The following is an 18,777-nucleotide window of genomic DNA, read 5'->3' as shown; positions in this document are numbered from 1 at the left end:
AAAGGCCACTCATGTCTAATTCAGTTTTTCGACTAATTTAGACAGGCGGCGTCTCTCTCTCTCTAACTCCCCTCCAGATGTGTAAATCCAGCAAAGAGGTGAAAATGACAGAGAGCAGAGTTCAGCTTCAAGTCAGGAGATACATGCGTGGGAAAATACTGACAAAAACCATACTGGGGTTAACGTCTGGATCGGGAAATGAGTGTTGAAATCAGCTGCGTTTGTTTGCAGACTCAGCTGTGACGTAAAAGGAAACACCAAAGAGTGAAGTGAGGTTATTACGCCTACGTCACTGCGTCATTTAAAACTCTTGTGCTCAAAGTTGTTCAAGGAAAAGTTTGGCTAAACTTCACAACAGCTTCCTAAAACGCCTCAAGCCTTGAACCTTAAAAGAACAAGAGCGGCTTTGCATGTTTTAGTCCATTAACTGCAAATGGTCCATACATTACTGCTGACCAGCGTCCAAACCGTACCATTAATTTTGAGATTGATTTCCTACCTTCCAGGCAGCCGTTGGATTCACTTCAATAATACTTTGAAAATGAACTTCCAGAAACTTGGGAAAGAAGTAGTGAACACAACGCTGACACATCATCAACTTTTAAGTTGATATGTTGAACTTGGTAGCAAACAGTTGCTTATTTCCACATCCAGCAGTTACGGAGCAACTTTATGATTCATTTGGAGTCGTGTTTCTGTCCACTTGGTGAATTTAAGTCCAATATTCACTCTCTTTTAGCTCTGTTTCTGCTCTCTACTAACTCCTGAGGGAAATATCTGGCTGTCTAGCTGCTAATAGCTCCACTTTTTCTTCAGCTAGTCTATAGATAACTGTATCTGATTGCCGTTTGGTGCTGAGCAGGTAGTGTATAGTGGGGTTGTCAGAGCTTTTTCTCTGAAAACAGCTGCCAAGGCTGTAACAAGACTATAACAAGGCTATAAGAGCACTGAGAATGAACCAAAACAAGCAAAGTTGCAGCCGGACAGCTCTGTAGTTTAGAAAAGTTGAGTAAAAGTTCCTTTCACCTGTTATTTCATTGTCTTTTTGTATGGATTAACACCTAAAAGCAAATTATGAACAATACACAAGCTACCATTTACTCCTTCAGGACAGTGAGACACAATTAAACTTGAGTACATGTTGCTTGTAAGGAATATGACTGTTGATATTTTAGATCCCCTGCAGGCATGTTTTATGACATTAAAAAAAAAAAACACTCTACTTTGAATAATAATTTGTGTCTAATATGTTCAAGAGGTGGCTCTAGTCGCTACCATTAAACCATTGCAGAAGAAGAGAACACAACGAGATGATGTCATTAAAACAGAGGCAGTAAAGGCTCAAATGATGGAAAACATTGTGGAAAATATGATGGAAATATGACATTTGTGTTTGTTTCATGTATTAATTTGAGAAACGTTACAGTCTCCTCCATCGCTCCACACAGATCCGCTGACATTTAAGTCAAATGCTTCATGTACGTCGTCATTTATTCACTAAGTCTGTTTACATTTCACTTTGTCACATTTTCCTTTTATCGACTTTTTTTCCCCTTCATTAAAGCAATATTTCTGGATTTTTATGTGCAAATGGGAAATGTGAATGGAAACCCACTTTGAAAAGGGCTTACAGGCGAGAACAAGCACAGACTGTAAAAAATAATGTAGAAACTGTGGTAAGAAAGGACAGAGAGGAGGTTAAAAAAAAAAAAAAGAGACCAAAAATACTGATGCAAGAGGAGGAGAGGAGTCTGATATAACACAGCGGGACAGATAACGTAGCGTCGGCGTGTTTCCAGCAGATTAGTCTGATGTCAGGATTACTAGCCAGGCAGCCATGTTTATGGAAATGATATTCAAGTTCACTCTGAGTTCTTCCAACAAAATGCTAATGCAGCACAACATTTCCCTTCAAATCTCTTCTTTTGGCACAGCTTAACGTTCACCACACCTGCTTCACACTAACAACACCAACAGTCTACAGCCATATTATTCAACTACAATTCAGTCTGATCAGATTTGAAAAGGTAAAAAGGTTCTCGTGTCAGTGAGCGAGTGAAGAATTCACCTGTTTACAAGATACAAAAAGCATGGCCGAAGCTTTTACAGTAAGAAAATGTGTCTTCGTGAGGATAAAAACACAGACGGTTCTGGTCAGTGGTCTCCACGGAGAACAAAGAGCTGACTCAGCCAATCACAGTGATGAGGAGAAGGCTGTAGATCCCAGCTGTCATTGTCTCACACACACATACACACACACATATACACACTGATTCACAACATGACCTGCACTGTGACTCTACTCTCATAAAGAAGCACCAGATGTGTTCATTAATATTTTAAGTTTATATTCATGTGTTTGCTTTAATGCTGATGACAAACAACAGGGAGTACAACAGTGACAATATGGTTAGAGAGGATAAAATTAACAATCAATATATGAACACATAATTTAACTTTAATAAAAGATATTTATATTAATATACAATAGAGACAAGTTCACACTTTACTGTATAAACAGAATCTTTCATTTGCACATGCATTATTTGCATATATAATACTTTTATATGCATATTGTATTTCTTCAGTATACTGTTCAGCTAAGGCAAACAGCTTTTTCCCCTTTAAATAAATAAATGGTTATATTTTATTTGTCTTAACAGTTGAGTCTCAAAGCTTCTCAAAGAACAACAGGCGGTGGATTCAGTGGCTTTCCTGATACTGTAGATTTATTTTGTTTTTTAAGTCTTTGTCTCTACTCCAAAATACTTAAAGACGCACTTTATATGGAGAAATACACTAAACTTTGTTTTTGCATTTGTTATACCCAAAATTCCCCAAATTTCATGTGAACTGTGTTGAGTTTCAAAACACCAACAGTGAGCTGGGATTATGGGATTAACATTAATACTAATGATGAAATGGAACCACTAGCCACTGCTAAAACTAGCAACAAGACATGCAGTAATATATGTCTTTGATACAGTATAATATTCTAATATTATACATTAGATTGGCTACAACTTTCTTTTTATTATTCAGATATTACTGTGAATTTCCTGTGAATTTATCATATTATTAGAATTTGTTATATTTTTAAATGCTTAAGACAAAAAAAAACATAGTGGTGGAAAAAATCAAGCAGAGAGAAAGAGACAAACAGAAATGACGGAGAGACCGAGAGAGAAACAGTGAAAATAGAAGGGGGGTCTGGTCCGGTCTGTGACGTCGGTGTAAGTGTCGTTAAAACTGTCAGAGCTGTGCGTGTTTCCCTGTAATGACATGTCTGATAACAACACAGCTAACAATACAGCTTATTACTGCCGCTGCCACACACACACACACACACACACACACACACACACACACACAGACATTCTCAAACATCAACAACACGGACAATACAGCTCATTACTGAATACACACACACATGCAGCTCAAACAGCCTGTCAAAAGATTGAAAAGGGGAAACTTGGAGTCAAGCTCGCCCTCTGTGATTGGTTGCCGTGGGAAACTGACTGTTTACCGTGACGTTGTGGGTTCAAGCCCACAACTCACATAAGCACTTCCACCTCATCATTGTTTGTGTCCTGGAAAAGTCTTTGCTCTGATTTTCCAGCGAGCTATTTCTGCTCACAAGTGAAAACGCTTGATGAAATACATATTCAGAAAATGAAGTCATGTGGTGAAAGAATACATTTTTCAAGCCTGTCTTAAAGCAACAGTCAGAAGCCCAAATGAATATTGAAACAGGTTTTTCTTGCTGTAATTATTCCTCCTGTTCATACTGACCATTAGAAGATCCCTTCATAATGCACTTACAATGTTAGTGATGGGGGACAAAATCCACAGTCCTCGAAAATGTAGCTGTATATGTAGCTAATGAAGCTTCAGTCATCCAAATGTGTCAAATCAAGTATATTTCTTCAAAGTTACAGTCTTTTTAGTGCCAAAGTCCCTCTTTTTGTTAATATAATTCCACCGCAGCTCAACAAGGAAACACTGTCCGAGGAAACACAAAGAGGGAATTTGATGCTAAAAAAACTATAAATGTGGCAGATATCCAGTTGAAATGACTAACTTAGACTGCTAAAGCCTCATATAAACTTCAGATAAACTTTTAAATGCATTTTTGCTCAAAATTACTGTGAGGAAACTGTGGATTTTGGCCCCCATCACTTACACTGAAAGCACATTTGAAGGGGATCTTTTAACAGCCAGTATGAACAGGAGGAACGATTACAGTGAGGAAAACCTCTTTCACTGTTCATATGGACACCTGACTGTTGATTTAAGACACACTTGAAAAATTGTGAACCCGTTTAATGTGAAGGCAATTCTGTCCATTGGTTCCTACTGAAGATGTAAATCTTCAGTAGTCATTTCCTAAAACAGCTGTAGTTTTTTAGCAAACAAACAGGAGGAAATAGTGCATTTTAAAGGGGACTATTTTCAGTGGTGGGTGAATCCACATTTGGTGCTGTAGTGAGCATTTCTGGCAGCAGGACGGTGTGTGTGGGATTGAATCAAAATAAACAGTGTGTGTGTTCACGGTGATGAAGGAACATGTCACCCAGTGCAGTGGTGTGGCTCATTAATATGTGTTTTTAATAGTTTTATAAATCACAATACTCGTTAGTAGATCGATTCATAGTTGGTTTTGGTCTTTTGATAGGATTTGTTGATAATGAGAGAAAAATATAGAATATCACCAGACGTATCCACTGCTAGAAGAGCAGTTTCAGCACCACAGACAGCTCCAGTTCTTCCAACACGTTGTTCAGTCTCTTGAAGGCATTGAAACAGTATTATCAAATGTAATTTCCAAAACAGTTTTTGTCTGAGGTTAGAGTGTCTTGAAGAAGGTATTCTGGTGCTGCACAGGAGCCCTGGACTACAATTTAAAGTATCGAACCAGTGGTTTTACAAGTTTTAGCTCCTCAACTATAAAGTAAGATTTTAAATTGAACATCGATGTTTTGTTCGCTGTTAAAGTGAAGCTTACACATGAACCAGTGTATCTCGCTGTTAAAGTCCCCCTCCTCTCAAAAACATGTTTTTCTTCACTTCCTCCCTGGTGTGGTCTCTGGTCTTATCCAGGTTTAGTCACATGTGTCTGATGGATCACCCTCTTTAAGGCTTTGCAGGCCAAACCACACACACACACACTTACACACAAAGAGGCCTTTTGCTTTGAGTGTGTGTATGTGTGTTCGTGTGTGTGTGAGAGGAAGAGATAGAATGAGGTGATAGATCATACAGAAATGCAGGATGACAGCCATTCTCAGGTCTGTAGGTTGGTCATTTAAGACAAAATCCTTGTTGTAACTGCCATAGTTACAGTCATACTGCTACTGTAATGCGCGATGCTATGTGTGGTGCAGTATTAGTACAATGGTAGTACAGAATATAGTGCTATTTATGGTGCTAACACAGTACCATAAAGACCTTTTTTTATATAAATATATTTTACTGGCATTTTAGGGATCATCACAAAATAGTACGGTGACATGAATTGCTCCAATATCGAACCTGTCAAACTCTTAACATAAGTGATCAGGGGCTGCCAATGAATGTAAAATTCTGTCTGTCGAACCACGTATGGAGTATTTGATCTTTTCTAACTCCAAAATAGACATTGTATCACATAGCCATGAAGTAGGTGATTGGGGCAACAGTTTCTTCCATGATAAAAGTATTCTCTGAAAGGTAAATCAGATTACATTTGCTTATTTTATTTATATGTTTTTGCCAGTTTTGGGTACACCAAATATAGCAATCTGTTGGGATGGTTTTATTAATTGTTCTAATACTACTGAAATCACCAAAACATATGAGTGAGATTACAAGGAGCCTGTGAATATCTGTCACAAGTGTCAGCCATATTCGGGTATATCTTGGCAAGTCTAGACTTACTGTAGTGTGCCCTGTGAACTATTTTGAATTGTATGAGTTGAAATTTTGCTCAAGATGACGAAGATTTTATTTATTCCACTGCCTTAGTCCACCGATTGTCAGACATGATAATGCCCAGTTCTGTTTCCCATTCTGTTTTAATCTTCAGCAAAGCCAGAGGTGTATCTGGAGCTAGGAAGTCATAAAAACAAAATATGCTGCCTTGTCATTTTTGTCACCAGCAAGAGGTTATCAATCCTTGAAGAAGGTGGGGCATCTGGATAAGTAGGTGTGTTTGATTGAGGAATTGCTTAATTTGAAATTATCTGAAGAGGTCAGATTGCTGTAAATTGAAGGCAGTACGCAGGTGAGCAAAACTGGAGAATGTGCCTTCTCTGTAGAAATCCCCAATTGTGCTAAGGCCTTGTCTGTCCCAAAGAGAGAATCTGGCATCAATCTCAGCAGGTTTGAATAATTAATTTTTACATACTGAGGTGTTAAGGGGGAGCGTGTTCCAATTTGTTGCCAGATTTTCAGAGTGGATATTACTATCAGATTATCTGTGTACTGTTTGGGTTTAAGTCTGTTGGCATGGCAAACCGTAGCTTTTACGGAGGAAGAATGACATGAGTGCGATTCCATTTGACACCACTGGGTCTCAGGACACAAGGCCCAGTGTATAATTTTTTTTCATGTTCACTGCCCTGTGGTAAAGTTGCAAAAGTTCCAAAACCTTCTTCCGTTCTGTTCCTCTGTAGCAAGGATTTTATTTCCCCATATAAAAGAGCAGAATACATTGTCAGTGCTACGAAAGAAAGACCTGGGGAGGAAAAGATATAGGAAATAGGTACAGATATCATGGAACAATATTCATTTTAATATATTGTATACTTCCTGCCAGTGTGATCTGCAAGCTGTTCCACTTTTGAAGATCTTCTTTAACTTTTATTGTTAGTTCAGAGAAATTGTTGTCAAATAGCAGTGATATATTGTGGGGAAATGTTGATTCCTAAATATTTAAATGTTGTTGGGGAAAGGATGAATGGGAAATAATATAATAATGTAATATCCCCTGCCAGCTGTTTGATGGGAAAAGAATCACTTTTTCCTATACTGAACTTATACCCAGAGAACATACCAAAGGTTTTAAGAGTGTCTGAGATATGAGAGATGCCTCTTTTTGGGTCAAATACGTAAAGTAATAAGTCATCTGCATACAGTGACACTTTATGCTCAACCACCCCCCCTCATGGCGCCTGGGATGAGTCTATTGACCTTAAGTGCTATAGACAAGGGTTCGATAGCTATGGCGAAGAGGAGGTGGGATTACAGATAACCTTAGCTTGCCCCCAATGTGAAAGTGAAGAAATTGGACCTGATAGTATTTGTACGTATGCATGCTTGTGGAGATGTGTATAGTAACCACTATAAAGAAACAAAGTGCTCTCCAAAGCCAATTTTTTTTGAGGGAAAAGAATAACTAGTTTCATTTCACCTGGTGAAAGGCCTTTTAGGCGTCTAAAGAAATGACAACTTCTGGAACAGTTGTTGGGGTTGGAGAGAAGATTATATTAAGAAAACATCTCACATTTGAGAATGAGTGACAGTTCTTGATAAATCCTGTTTGGTCTTCTGATATGACAGCGGCTAGACATGAAGACCTTTTAAAGTGATGTCTTGGACACATCTACACATCTACAGTAAAACTGAACTGCCTACTAAAGCCCCATTCAGATGGGATTTCTGTCTGTAGAGGAGGTGTGGTGATTTTAACATTACCTGCACTAGTCAGTGAATTTAGATTATTATTTCTAAGGGCATTTTTAGCTTTATTTGATAGTGGAAAGTACAGAGAGACAGGAATCATGGGTAGAGAGAGGGTTATGACATGCAACAAGGTCCATGGCCAGAATCGAATACTGTGATTATGTGATACGCATTATAACCAATAGACTGTCAGCTTTTTGTCAGACCTGTCAGCTACAGGTAGGTACTGCTATTCTCTTTAGCCTATATTTGTTTACATTTTGTCAAAATGCCTCCATTAATAGTCTGCTGAAGAAGCTATTAGCAGCTCCTGTTTGCAGTGTAGCCATTGATATACAGACAACTATTACTGGATTACTTTGATACTGAAGAAAACTTAAAAATATGATGATTCTTTTAGCTGCAGGTATTCTGTTGTAAACTAAAGCACTAAAGGACACTGATATTGTGTACAGAGGAAGAAGTATTTAGTACTTGGGAGTCTGCATGTTTGTGAGATTTTAAAGCTGGAAAATTAAAAATCGTCACTTAAGGTTGTTTCTGCTGCTAACCTGAGCGGCTGATGTGTCCCAGAGCTGTCACTCAAAACACTGTTACCATGACAACTCAACACTGCACTGTCCTGTACTGTTTGACCGCTTTGTGCCTTTCCCCTATGAGTACATATCTGCCACAAGCTTATTAGTGTTTTAATTGTTTCCTCATTAATCTGTCCTTCATTAGTTGAAATAAAAAAGCCTTTTAAGGAGGCATTGAACATTCATCAGACTTTGAACTTTCTGTCCCGCTTTGTTTTCCCTTCAGTCTTGTGTTCCTCTTCCCCTCCTCGTTACACATCTCGTCATTTCTCTTGCTCTCTCTCTATGTGCTTTGCTGCAGTCTTGGCCGGTGTGTGAGCCTTTCCATTACAGCCGGCTGTAAAAGTTAATTAAAGAAAGGCATTCCTCTTCTCAATGGCTGACTCACCGCTTCACTTACTTTGCTTACTCATGCCCTGAAAGGCCCTTCAGCTTGTTGAATCACTAATTTAAAGATCCCATCAGGAGCACAAAAGGAGCAGAAGGGAAGCCCGGAGTCAGGAGAGAGGGTGATGACGCTGCAAAACAAGCACAGAGTTCCCAAGTTAAGGGTCAGAACAAAAATGGAGTGCGTATTCAAGATCTTTGGTTTCAGGATCAGCACTCACCTCAGAGCCACAATCCAAAACAAAAAAAAAAACACATTAAGGACGCTTTCAAACCTTTCTAGCTCAGGCTGGTTGAAGGGGTTTTTCCTACTTGGTATGATTTGTTTGGGCAGATCTGAACACAGCAATCGTACTCTGACCAAAATAATAGCACAGAGATCCTTTGGAGGAAGTGTGTTGAGAACGTGATGTGATCTCCATCTGACCCAGCTACAAGCCTGCAAGTTTGAGAGGTGCATTTTTCGCCTGTAGCCAGCTGTGTGTTCAGTACATAACCATTATATAAAGATGGACATAGCGAGGCATGACGTCACCCATTGGAGCCGGTTTGAAGCCCAGATCGTACTGTAATCAAGTTATATTAAACTTAGTGAAATATTGTGACAATAGTCCGACTAAGTGCCAGTCGTGGAGTCGGGGAGATCAGAAAGTGAGCCAACTTTCAATCACAACTCTCAATCAACGCCCACACGGCAGACATCAAAGCCTACATTAAGTCTTCAAATCTTACTAATGGAGCAATCATTAGCAAAATGACCACCGGCACACTTATTAGAGGGCTTGCATTTAGAGATTGAGACCATAATGACTCCTCGAAATAAATGATTCACTCTACAGAGAAGTTGAGGCTTTTTGAATGGGAGCATCTAGCAGCCGTCGGTGGCACTTTAAGGTGCTTCAGCCTCAAGATGTGGTAGCTGTTGCTTGGTTTGGTGGCACAGAGGATGGGGGGACGCTATTGCCACCCACCAAAGTACACATATTTTTCTCTTTTCTGACGCTGCTGCTGCAGTTTGTCCATTACAAACTGTTTCCACTTGTCGCTGTGTTATTCCGGTAAAAACTATGCAGTATCAGTAATAGCCACTGCAGATGATTGATTGAGTGGATGATTGTCAGTCAGTCATTGTACATGTTTGTTTGTTCATCAGTTTTAAATGAATTTTATGAAAATTATCAAGACATGAAGGGCATTCTTCCACTTGTTTTTTCATCACACCAGCAGCATGGCTTTAAGGATGGTATTATTATATTGGTCAGTTGGTCCACTTTGGTTCAAACTGAAATATCTTAACTGTTATCCTAATTATCCAACCATTGTATGGATTGTCATGAAATTTGGTCCAGACATTAATGGTGAATCATAACAATTTTTTGACTACTGAACCCTTGACTTTTCACTTAGCCCTTATCCAGTGAAATATCTTATTAACTACATGAACTGGCTCATGAATTACTCAAAGCTTTGTGGCTTTGTACGTGGCTGAAGACTTTTTGTGTTGTTTACCACCAGAGTGTCGCCTTTTTCCTGAATTTATTCAAATATCTGGAAACAAACATGTTTCATTCCTTTTTCTTGAGGCAGCAATCTGAAATTCTGCACCGGACATTTAATAAAAATGTATTATGGTGATAAAGACACATTTGTTGCAAATTTGTTGTACACAAGCATAATATGCAGGAAAAGGTTTGAGGATGTTGCAGGTTGTTCAGCAGCTTCAGTGTTGTTCATTGTAGCTGACAGTAAGAAACAGGATTTCTCCCAGTTCGGATTCAAACCATTGATCATGTATTCATAATCCCATTTCCCCAACCAGCAGGCTGCAGCTGCCCGTGCTGGTTCACTGTTTATCCAAATAGACACAAAGTGAGTTCCAACAAGTGTGAAGGCATGAACCATAAAGCGTCTTTATATTCCTGAGGGAGGAAATGAAGTGGAACCAGTGTTTTACTTTGAAAGCTGCGAGCAGAGTTCAGACCCATCAGTTGGTTTGTGTTCTGCAGCCAGAAGAGACGACAGGGACGACTGTGTGTCATTCAGATGATAGCCACGTCCACACAGAGGCATGTCATTCAGATGATAGCCACGTCCTGCCTGATTATAGAGTAAAGAGAGGAAGGTGGAGACACAGCTGTACTGTCTCCTCCACTGCGTATTCTGAAATGTCTGTTTACCTGCAAAAGAAATCTCCTCTTAAAATATACCTTTTATCAGAGAGCTCATCTTGGTTTTAATTGTTTTTTACTTGATTTATTGTTTATTTCACTGGAATTTCTCCAACTGAAAGACTGTTTTTAACTTGGTTTTGAAAATGCGAAAGGCAGTGTGTGTGATTTTGCACATCATACGAAAACAAAATTTTCAATAATTGAATTAATTTGATATATCATTCAGCCCTAAACCAAACTGCATCCAAGTTGTAAAAAAGTCAAACAAAACAATACAATTATTTATTTAATTAACAATAATTTAGTGATTAGTTTGTAGTATTGGTCTGTGCCAATCCTTTCAACTAGTGCTGTAACAAATACTTTTAACATTGAAAATGAATTTGCCAAAAAGTTTGATAATTTAATTAATCATTTAAATCATTCATTGATCAAAAATATCAAACATTCTTTTTCATTGGCTGCTTTTGACATTTGAAAGATGTCTTGTACTTGTGATCGTTATGCACTATTTTCTCACAAATATATAAAAAATAATTACTATGAATTATAAATATATGTTTTTATTTTTATGATTTATTAAACTATGAAAAGTGCCTCACTGAGATTAAGCCACACCACAAACTAATATTAAAACAGATCAATATAAAGATATTGAAAATAATCATTGTTTTCAACCTTATTTTCCAAAAACCTACTGTCACAAATGATATTACATGGTTTTACTGTTGTAACATTTTTTTTACCTTGTGGACAACATGATTATAGGTTAATGCACATCTGCTTTTTTTTAATGGTGAATGATGAAAGTGAAATTATAATTGACAGAAAAGAATAAGTTTGCCCTTGTGACTTCTCTTGAGCTCTGTAAGGCAGAAAAGAAAGGGAAAAATCAGACGGTTAAAAGACAAACTTTAGTCTCAAGAGCGGACACCGGCAGCCAGTCAGCCATCTCTCTAAGCATCTTTGTCCCAGACCTGGTAATGGAAGTAATTTTGGTGAAACACTTTGATGTATGTCTGCATCAGAAGGAGAAGGAGTGCCGAACGTCTCGTCTCCCGGCTGTCTGTCCTCCCCGAGCGCCCACACTTCACCTGTAGCACAGAGAACACAGGGGTTCAGGTTATTTCAGCTGAAAGCTCGAGTGTAATTGCACTTAGAAAACAAGACCGCACTCTGGTCTCTGCAGAGACACCGTGTGTGTTTTCATCCAGCTCTCTCCTCTACAATCACTTTTTGTTCTAATGCAGTAGGGAGCATTTTGTTTTTGTAAAACATCTTTTCACTGGATTGTGGTGTGTTTTTGTCTGCTTGTGTCTACTGGGATGCAACTAATGACTCTTGTCATTATTGATTAATAAATTGATACATTTTTTGCACTATAAAAAGTTAGAAAATACTGAAAAATGTCCTGTTCCCAGATTTTAAGGTAACAAATTGTTTGACAAAACTCTAAACTGTCCAAAACCCAAATATATATATATATACACACATATATGTATATGTATATGTATATGTATGTGTATATATATGTATATGTATATGTATATATGTGTATATATATATATATATATATATATATATATATATATATATATATATATATATATATATATATATATATATATATAGCATACATGGAACGCCATAACCAAGTGGCTGACATAGTGTACAGGAACATCTGCACTGAGTATGGGCTGGAAGTCCCAAGGTCAGAATGGAAGACACCTCCTAAGGTGGTTGAGAATGACCAGGCTAAGATCGTGTGGGACTTCCAGATCCAGACTGACAAGCTGGTGATGGCTAACCAACCAGACATCGTGTTGATTGACAAACAACAGAAGAAGCGACAGCAACATCAGGAAGAAGGAACACGAGAAGCTTGAAAAATACCAAGGGCTGAGAGAGGAGCTAGAAAAGATGTGGGGAGTAAAGGCAACAGTGGTACCAGTGGTAATTGGAGCACTGGGGGCTGTGACCCACAAACTGGGAGAGTGGATCCAGCAGATTCCAGGTACAACATCTGAGGTCTCTCTCTCTCTCTCTCTCTCTCTTCCTATATATATATTTTACTGTATGAACTGCATTAACTTTGTTTCATCAATTCTTGATGCTTTGGTAATATTGTTGTTGTGACATTCATGCCAATAAAGCAAATTTAAATTGAATTGAATGCGCACGTACTTGACTGTCCAACGACGGAGAGCAGAATTGTCCTAAGACTGACACAGAAGAAGAAGAAGAAGAATATTTACGAAACGAAGTACCCAAAACGTTAGCTATTTGAGGTAAGCTAAACATGTCATTTGGATTTTCTTTGGGAACATAACATTGAAAGTTAGCGTTAGCAATTAATGCTAGTTAGCTTTAGCTAGCCAACCTAGTAATTATGCTACTTTTTTAGTCCAGATAAGATATGAATACGCTTTTGTTTATTGTATTACACTTTATAACAGCCTGTTACCCTGTTACTGCACAGTTATCTTTCTGCACCATATGCAACAAGTGACATTCTGGGGACAGTAGATGAAAAAAGGCTGCATTTATATACAATCACATTTGTTTACTGAAATAAATTAAATTATTGTCACCAACAGGGGCATTGGAGATGGCCAAACTAAAAGAATGAGCCAAGATGGATCGACTGAAGATTGAACACCTTGAGGACTGCATTAAGTACCTGGAGGAGGCCAACATGGAGCTGAAAATTGACAAGGACTTCCTACTTGCCCAAATTAAGGGAGCCCCCGGGGTGCCTACATTTACTGGGGAATCAGGTACAATGTAAATACAATTAACATTATTCATACTAGATGTTCAGGGATGTACTAAATGTTCAGGGAAGTCATGGAGGAGAGGCTGGGTTTTCAAGAGCAGAGTGTCAGGATAGATAATAAGAGCTAAGCTTCATTGCATTGTTTAAACACACTTTGGACATCCACTTGATTGGAAACGTGTTTCCACAATGCAGGGAATTGTGATAGTGCCACTGTTTACTTTTCCTCCTATTTCCTCCTCTGTCTGACTGGCTGCATCTCCTTTCTGTTTGAGGCGCAGGCATTCATCACAGCATACAGCGCAAAAGTTTAGCTAGGTTCAACATTGGGTGCAAGCTCACCGAGGGGAGCGTTTCACTCGGCACAGCGGAAAGCCCTCATTGTGGAGCCATTGGAAATAATGGATTTAATGGCGCAAAGATGGAGTTAGGGTCAACAAAATGATGAAAAAGTAATTTCAGGAGGAAATTTCAGATATGAGTTGTCAATCCCTTTAAGTGGCTTTCAGAATGCGGTAACTCCACTTCTGCACCCTGAAATCCATTATTTCCAGTGGCATGCGCTTCCAATGGCACTCTGGTCTGCTTTCAAAAAGGAAAGGACTTACAGAAAGACATTTTAAAGGGAACTGTTCCTTTAATCATCAACTACAGTGAGAGCATTATAAAACTCATTATCTGTAATAAAACAAAGTCTGTTTTAGGTCATGTTCTTCAGTGATACACCTCTCTGCTTTCAAAAACTCAAGACAGTACCCAACATTGAAAAAGGCAGCTTTTTACGTTTTTGAGCTTTGCTCACTTACACACCTCTCTGCTTGTCCACCTAACCCCCCACAACCCCCTTCTTCTCACAGGCTCTAGAAAGACTTCATTCATTTCACCTTCAACATTTCCCTCCCCCTCCTCTTCTTCCTCAGACTCCAGCTCCTCATCATCCTAAGAAGAAGACAAGAAGTAGAAAAAGAAGAAGTCCAAGAAACTCACACAGCTGTTCAAGAGGTAAGCACAGGCATTGATCATCTTTATAATCAGATGGTTTCTTACCCTTAAGTTGCCCATTACTTAACTGTCTTCTATGGTTCATATTTGTATGAAAAGCAGCTACTAACATGGGCTTGGTTAATAATAAACAGAGAGGGCCTAAGAGTTGCTACGTTATGTTCGTGTCCTACATTGATTGTTATATTTTAGTATTCACTCTAAAAATCAGTGTTTCAGATCTCTGCAGCCCTGTTTAATAGCTACCTCACTCTCCTCAGGTTATGCTGTGTTCTCTTCTGGTTATGTTAGATATATTTAGCCTTTGAAGCAGATAAGAAAGGAATCTACTTACCGTGCTGGCTCACTGTGCATCGTCCACCCAGGCTGGTTTTGTTAGATATAGCCTCTGAGGCAGGTAAGAAAGGACAGGACTTGCTGTGCTGGTTCACTGTGCATCCTCCTTCCAGGCTGTTGAGGCAGAGGCAGATAGGAAGGGAGCTAAATCTAATATGACCAGCCTGGAAGGAGGATGCACAGTGAATCAGCAGGGTAAGTAGAATAGTTTCTTATCTGCTAGTACTACCTGTAGGGTGCCAAATCAACAATGCATGCCTGAAAATAGATGCTAACAGAGGTTTTTATTTGTTTTTCTTAATTTTTTGTTAAGTGACCACAACAGATGGATGTCATCCACCGGTGCGAGAAAGCCCTGAGGAGATTCATCGAGTTTGGAGCTATGAAAAAAGAACTTTGCCGAGATTAACGTTGACTGCAACACATTTGCATGAACAGCTGTAATTGCTGAGCTAGTGATCACATTTCCAGACACCTTCAAGGAGCTGCTCCCCAGAGACGAAGATAATGAAAAGATCTCCCAGTTCGCTGAGCGCTGCAGGAGGGCGATAACAAAAGAGAGCGCTGAAATGATCACAGCAAAGAAAAAAAGTGGAAAAAACCTCCCAGTAATGTATAAATACACTTAAGAATGTTTGGAAAGACAGTTTTTTTCTTTTAAAGAGCAAGTAATCCTGTTTTTTTGTTGTTGTTGTTGTTTTCAAAAGTACAAAATGTACATACTGAGAATATGTCAGAACCCTCTGTTTGAGGAAGAACAAATATGAAATGTATTGTTGTGCAAATACATAAAGGAAAAACTGTCTCTTGACTTGTCTATTGTTTTTGTTAAGGTATTTAAAAGTATTTGACAGTGTAATAACAGTGATCATCATGTTTATGTCATAGCAGGCCTAATTATCATTATGTGGTTATGTTGTCTTGGTTAATGTCAAGCTGTCGTAACAAAGACATCTCAAACAATGTCAAGTTTGCATTAAAAATGACATAATTGACCAAATGACACTTAATGACAACAGTCCTAAATATTCATAAAGACTCCTTCATGTTCATGACAGGTGTTACACCCCTTCAAATAAAGTGTTACCCTGTTAATTTTCTGTTGATTGCTTAATCTATTATTATAGACTAAATTGTGTCAATATTGTTTCTTTTTTACAGTTTTCAGTATATACTGACTACATACAGAAAGAAAATATACATACACAAACAATCCAGGGGTTATGTTCCATTGATATGAACGGCTTTTTACTATAAATTAGTGGGTGACTTACTTTCCAAAAATTTAACAAACTGGCTCCATATTTACAAAAAAACCTTGTATTTTCCCTTTTTGCAGCAAACAACATATTTTTCACTTATATTGCCAAAAAAGAAGGAAAGGTACTACTGTTGGTAAGGTGCCATTGAGCAAAGCACTCTCAACACCTCCTCGTCTCTAACAGTACTTGTTTTTTGTTTGTCGTTGGCCACAGGTGGTCGACTGTTCCTGGGACGAGACGGTGAAGATCTACACACCTGCCTGTCTATCAGCTGGATCATAACACACACAGAGAAACCACCACACTCTTTTGGACACTGTATTGATTTCCATTTATTGCCTGGAGACTTGCCTTACCTCAGTGATTCCCAAATGTTTTCTGTCGGGCCCCTCTTTTGTGGGTAAAGATAATTTTCACTCCCCCAAGTCGTGAGAGAGGTTTACACATTTTAAATCTAGGTTAATAACAGATTGAGTTTTTCTATCAGAGTCAGTATAGAAAATGTTGGATCGGTGCTTCTAAACTTACAACAAAGTCTAAACACTCACATTGTTAACCTTGTGGGGACCACAGCTTTGTCCCCAGATGGAAGTCCCCACAAAGTGACTGTGTGACCAGACATTTGTCCCTCACAGTCTGATGAATACAAACACACAGTGCCATCATTATTAGCACCAGTGTGAAACAGATAAGTCCCTAAATGTTCTATTATAATGATTTTTAAGTCTGATGAAGGACACGAGGGAATAAAAAGAGCTGAAATTTAATTACTTACTGACAAGCGAGTGCCCTAATTAGCATATAAACAGTATAATTCAACATTATACTGTGATTATGATACAGCAGTGATGCAGCTGTAAAGTGAATCAGTAAAGTATGTCATCAGTTAGTTTCAGTAAAAGCAGAAAATGAGATTTGTAAATGTCCATCATGTGTTTAGATATTATTAATTGTTACATTGAGTTACTGTGAATGTATCATGTAAATCAGGATGTTTAATAGTGATTGTGTGATCCATGATATTCGTGTGTTTCTGCTTTATCTCAGCGATATTCAATTCAACTAGAGTACAAATGTCAGCTGTGACAAATTTTACAAGTTGAATGTCACCAGTGTGGATGATGATGATGATGATGATGATGATCTGTATGTGCAGTGCCTTCAATAAAGCAGCAGATATCACATGAAGACTCATCTTATCAATTTAAGTTTTAAAAGCATGTAATTTAATTTCCTTTAAGTGTAACTGGTGTAATTCTGTATTTTTCTTTTTCTCAACAAATCCCATTAAAACATCAATGTTTTAGTTGTTCTCTGCATATTTTTTGAAGTCCCTACACTGTGACTCTCAGCTCCAAGCCTACTGGTTCCTCAGATCACAAATAAATATCTTCATTTTTTAAAAAGGTTAATTAATTTACAAAAACAGCCAGCCACTGTAGTTTTTAACAAATGTTACTCAAAAATTAAGAGATGATGCGTTTGTTGCAGACTATTTTCAGAGGCGGATGAATCCACATTGGGTACTCTACTGAGTATTTCACGCAGCAGGTGATGCCTTTTAAATGTCTTGTTTTTTCAGACCAGTCCAAAACTCAAAAACAGCCATTTTTATCTCCGCCATGTGTAAGCCTGGAGGACATCATGCGTTTAGTTGTGTGTGTGTCTGTGTGTGTATCAGTCCATAGCTAATCTTAGATACTACTGGGCCCATCAGTCTAATATTTTTGTGCACATTTATGACTGTATGCTCAAGGACCTCTTGTGGATGCAGTGATTCACATTCTTTGAAAAACCTATTTTATAACACCATGGACTGCTCTGTTTTATACCACCATTGTCTGCTGACTTGTCACTCCTCTTAACCAGCCACAAGGGATCAACAACTGCCTCAGTTTCGAATCTTGTTTCCACAAGGGACAACCAATCATGCCTTGTTGCCACATTAAATCAATCACTGCTAAATTTCAGTACCGTGAGAGTGGGTTATGTTGTCAATTCAAATAAATATTGATAAGATTCCTTATGAGCCTATCGTAGAGCTTAGACTTTCGTCTTTTCATTAGTCCTCGTCATACAATATGTGTTACAACATAGCAAAAGGCATTTACAGCAATCAGCTAGGGTAAAAATAAAGCTTATCTAGTCTGTTGCAGGCCACATTTTGGCTTTTGTCATGGACATCCATAGAAAAGTTTCATCTTGAATTGGAGCATCTGCAGATTAATTCCATACCTGATATGTTATGAGCCACTAAAGTTAGGCACAATGATGAATAAAACCTCGTCTTCGCTGCCATTTTGACTGTACACACCAATCAAACACGTACACTGACACGCTCCCCCCAGCTGCTATAAAACACAGACACCTACACGCCCCTCCAGGTGTTGTCAATCAAACACAGACACCTACACGCCCCTCTGGCTGCTTTCAATCAAACACAGACCAGTGGGTGGCCATAGGGGAATTTCAGGAATGCTATTATGCTGTTGTAGTATATAGGCTAGTTTAAAACTATGTATGAGAGTTAAGGAATCACATACCTATATACTTTGGTTTCTTATTTTACAGTTAATGTTACCAATTACCTGATGTGCACAGAC

The 18,777-nt window shown here is 38.4% G+C and overlaps 1 protein-coding gene across 4 annotated transcripts in view; it reads left to right on the top strand.

The window, feature by feature from the left end:
- The window catches only part of pex7 (peroxisomal biogenesis factor 7), a 61,271-nt gene extending 43,781 nt beyond the window's left edge, over nt 1-17,490 (top strand). For all 4 annotated transcript variants that reach the window (XM_042391000.1, XM_042390999.1, XM_042390998.1 and 1 more), the window contains exon 11: nt 16,388-17,490. In XM_042391000.1, coding sequence (XP_042246934.1) covers nt 16,388-16,456 — 69 coding nt within the window. In that variant the 3' untranslated portion in view covers nt 16,457-17,490. The remainder of the gene's footprint in view (nt 1-16,387) is intronic.
- The last annotated feature ends 1,287 nt before the right edge of the window (nt 17,491-18,777 follow it).

This window comes from Thunnus maccoyii, chromosome 17 (genome assembly GCF_910596095.1).
Source record: "Thunnus maccoyii chromosome 17, fThuMac1.1, whole genome shotgun sequence".
Classification (NCBI taxonomy): domain Eukaryota; kingdom Metazoa; phylum Chordata; class Actinopteri; order Scombriformes; family Scombridae; genus Thunnus; species Thunnus maccoyii.
Note: the sequence above shows the minus strand (reverse complement) of the source record. Positions and strands in the feature narration are given on the sequence as shown.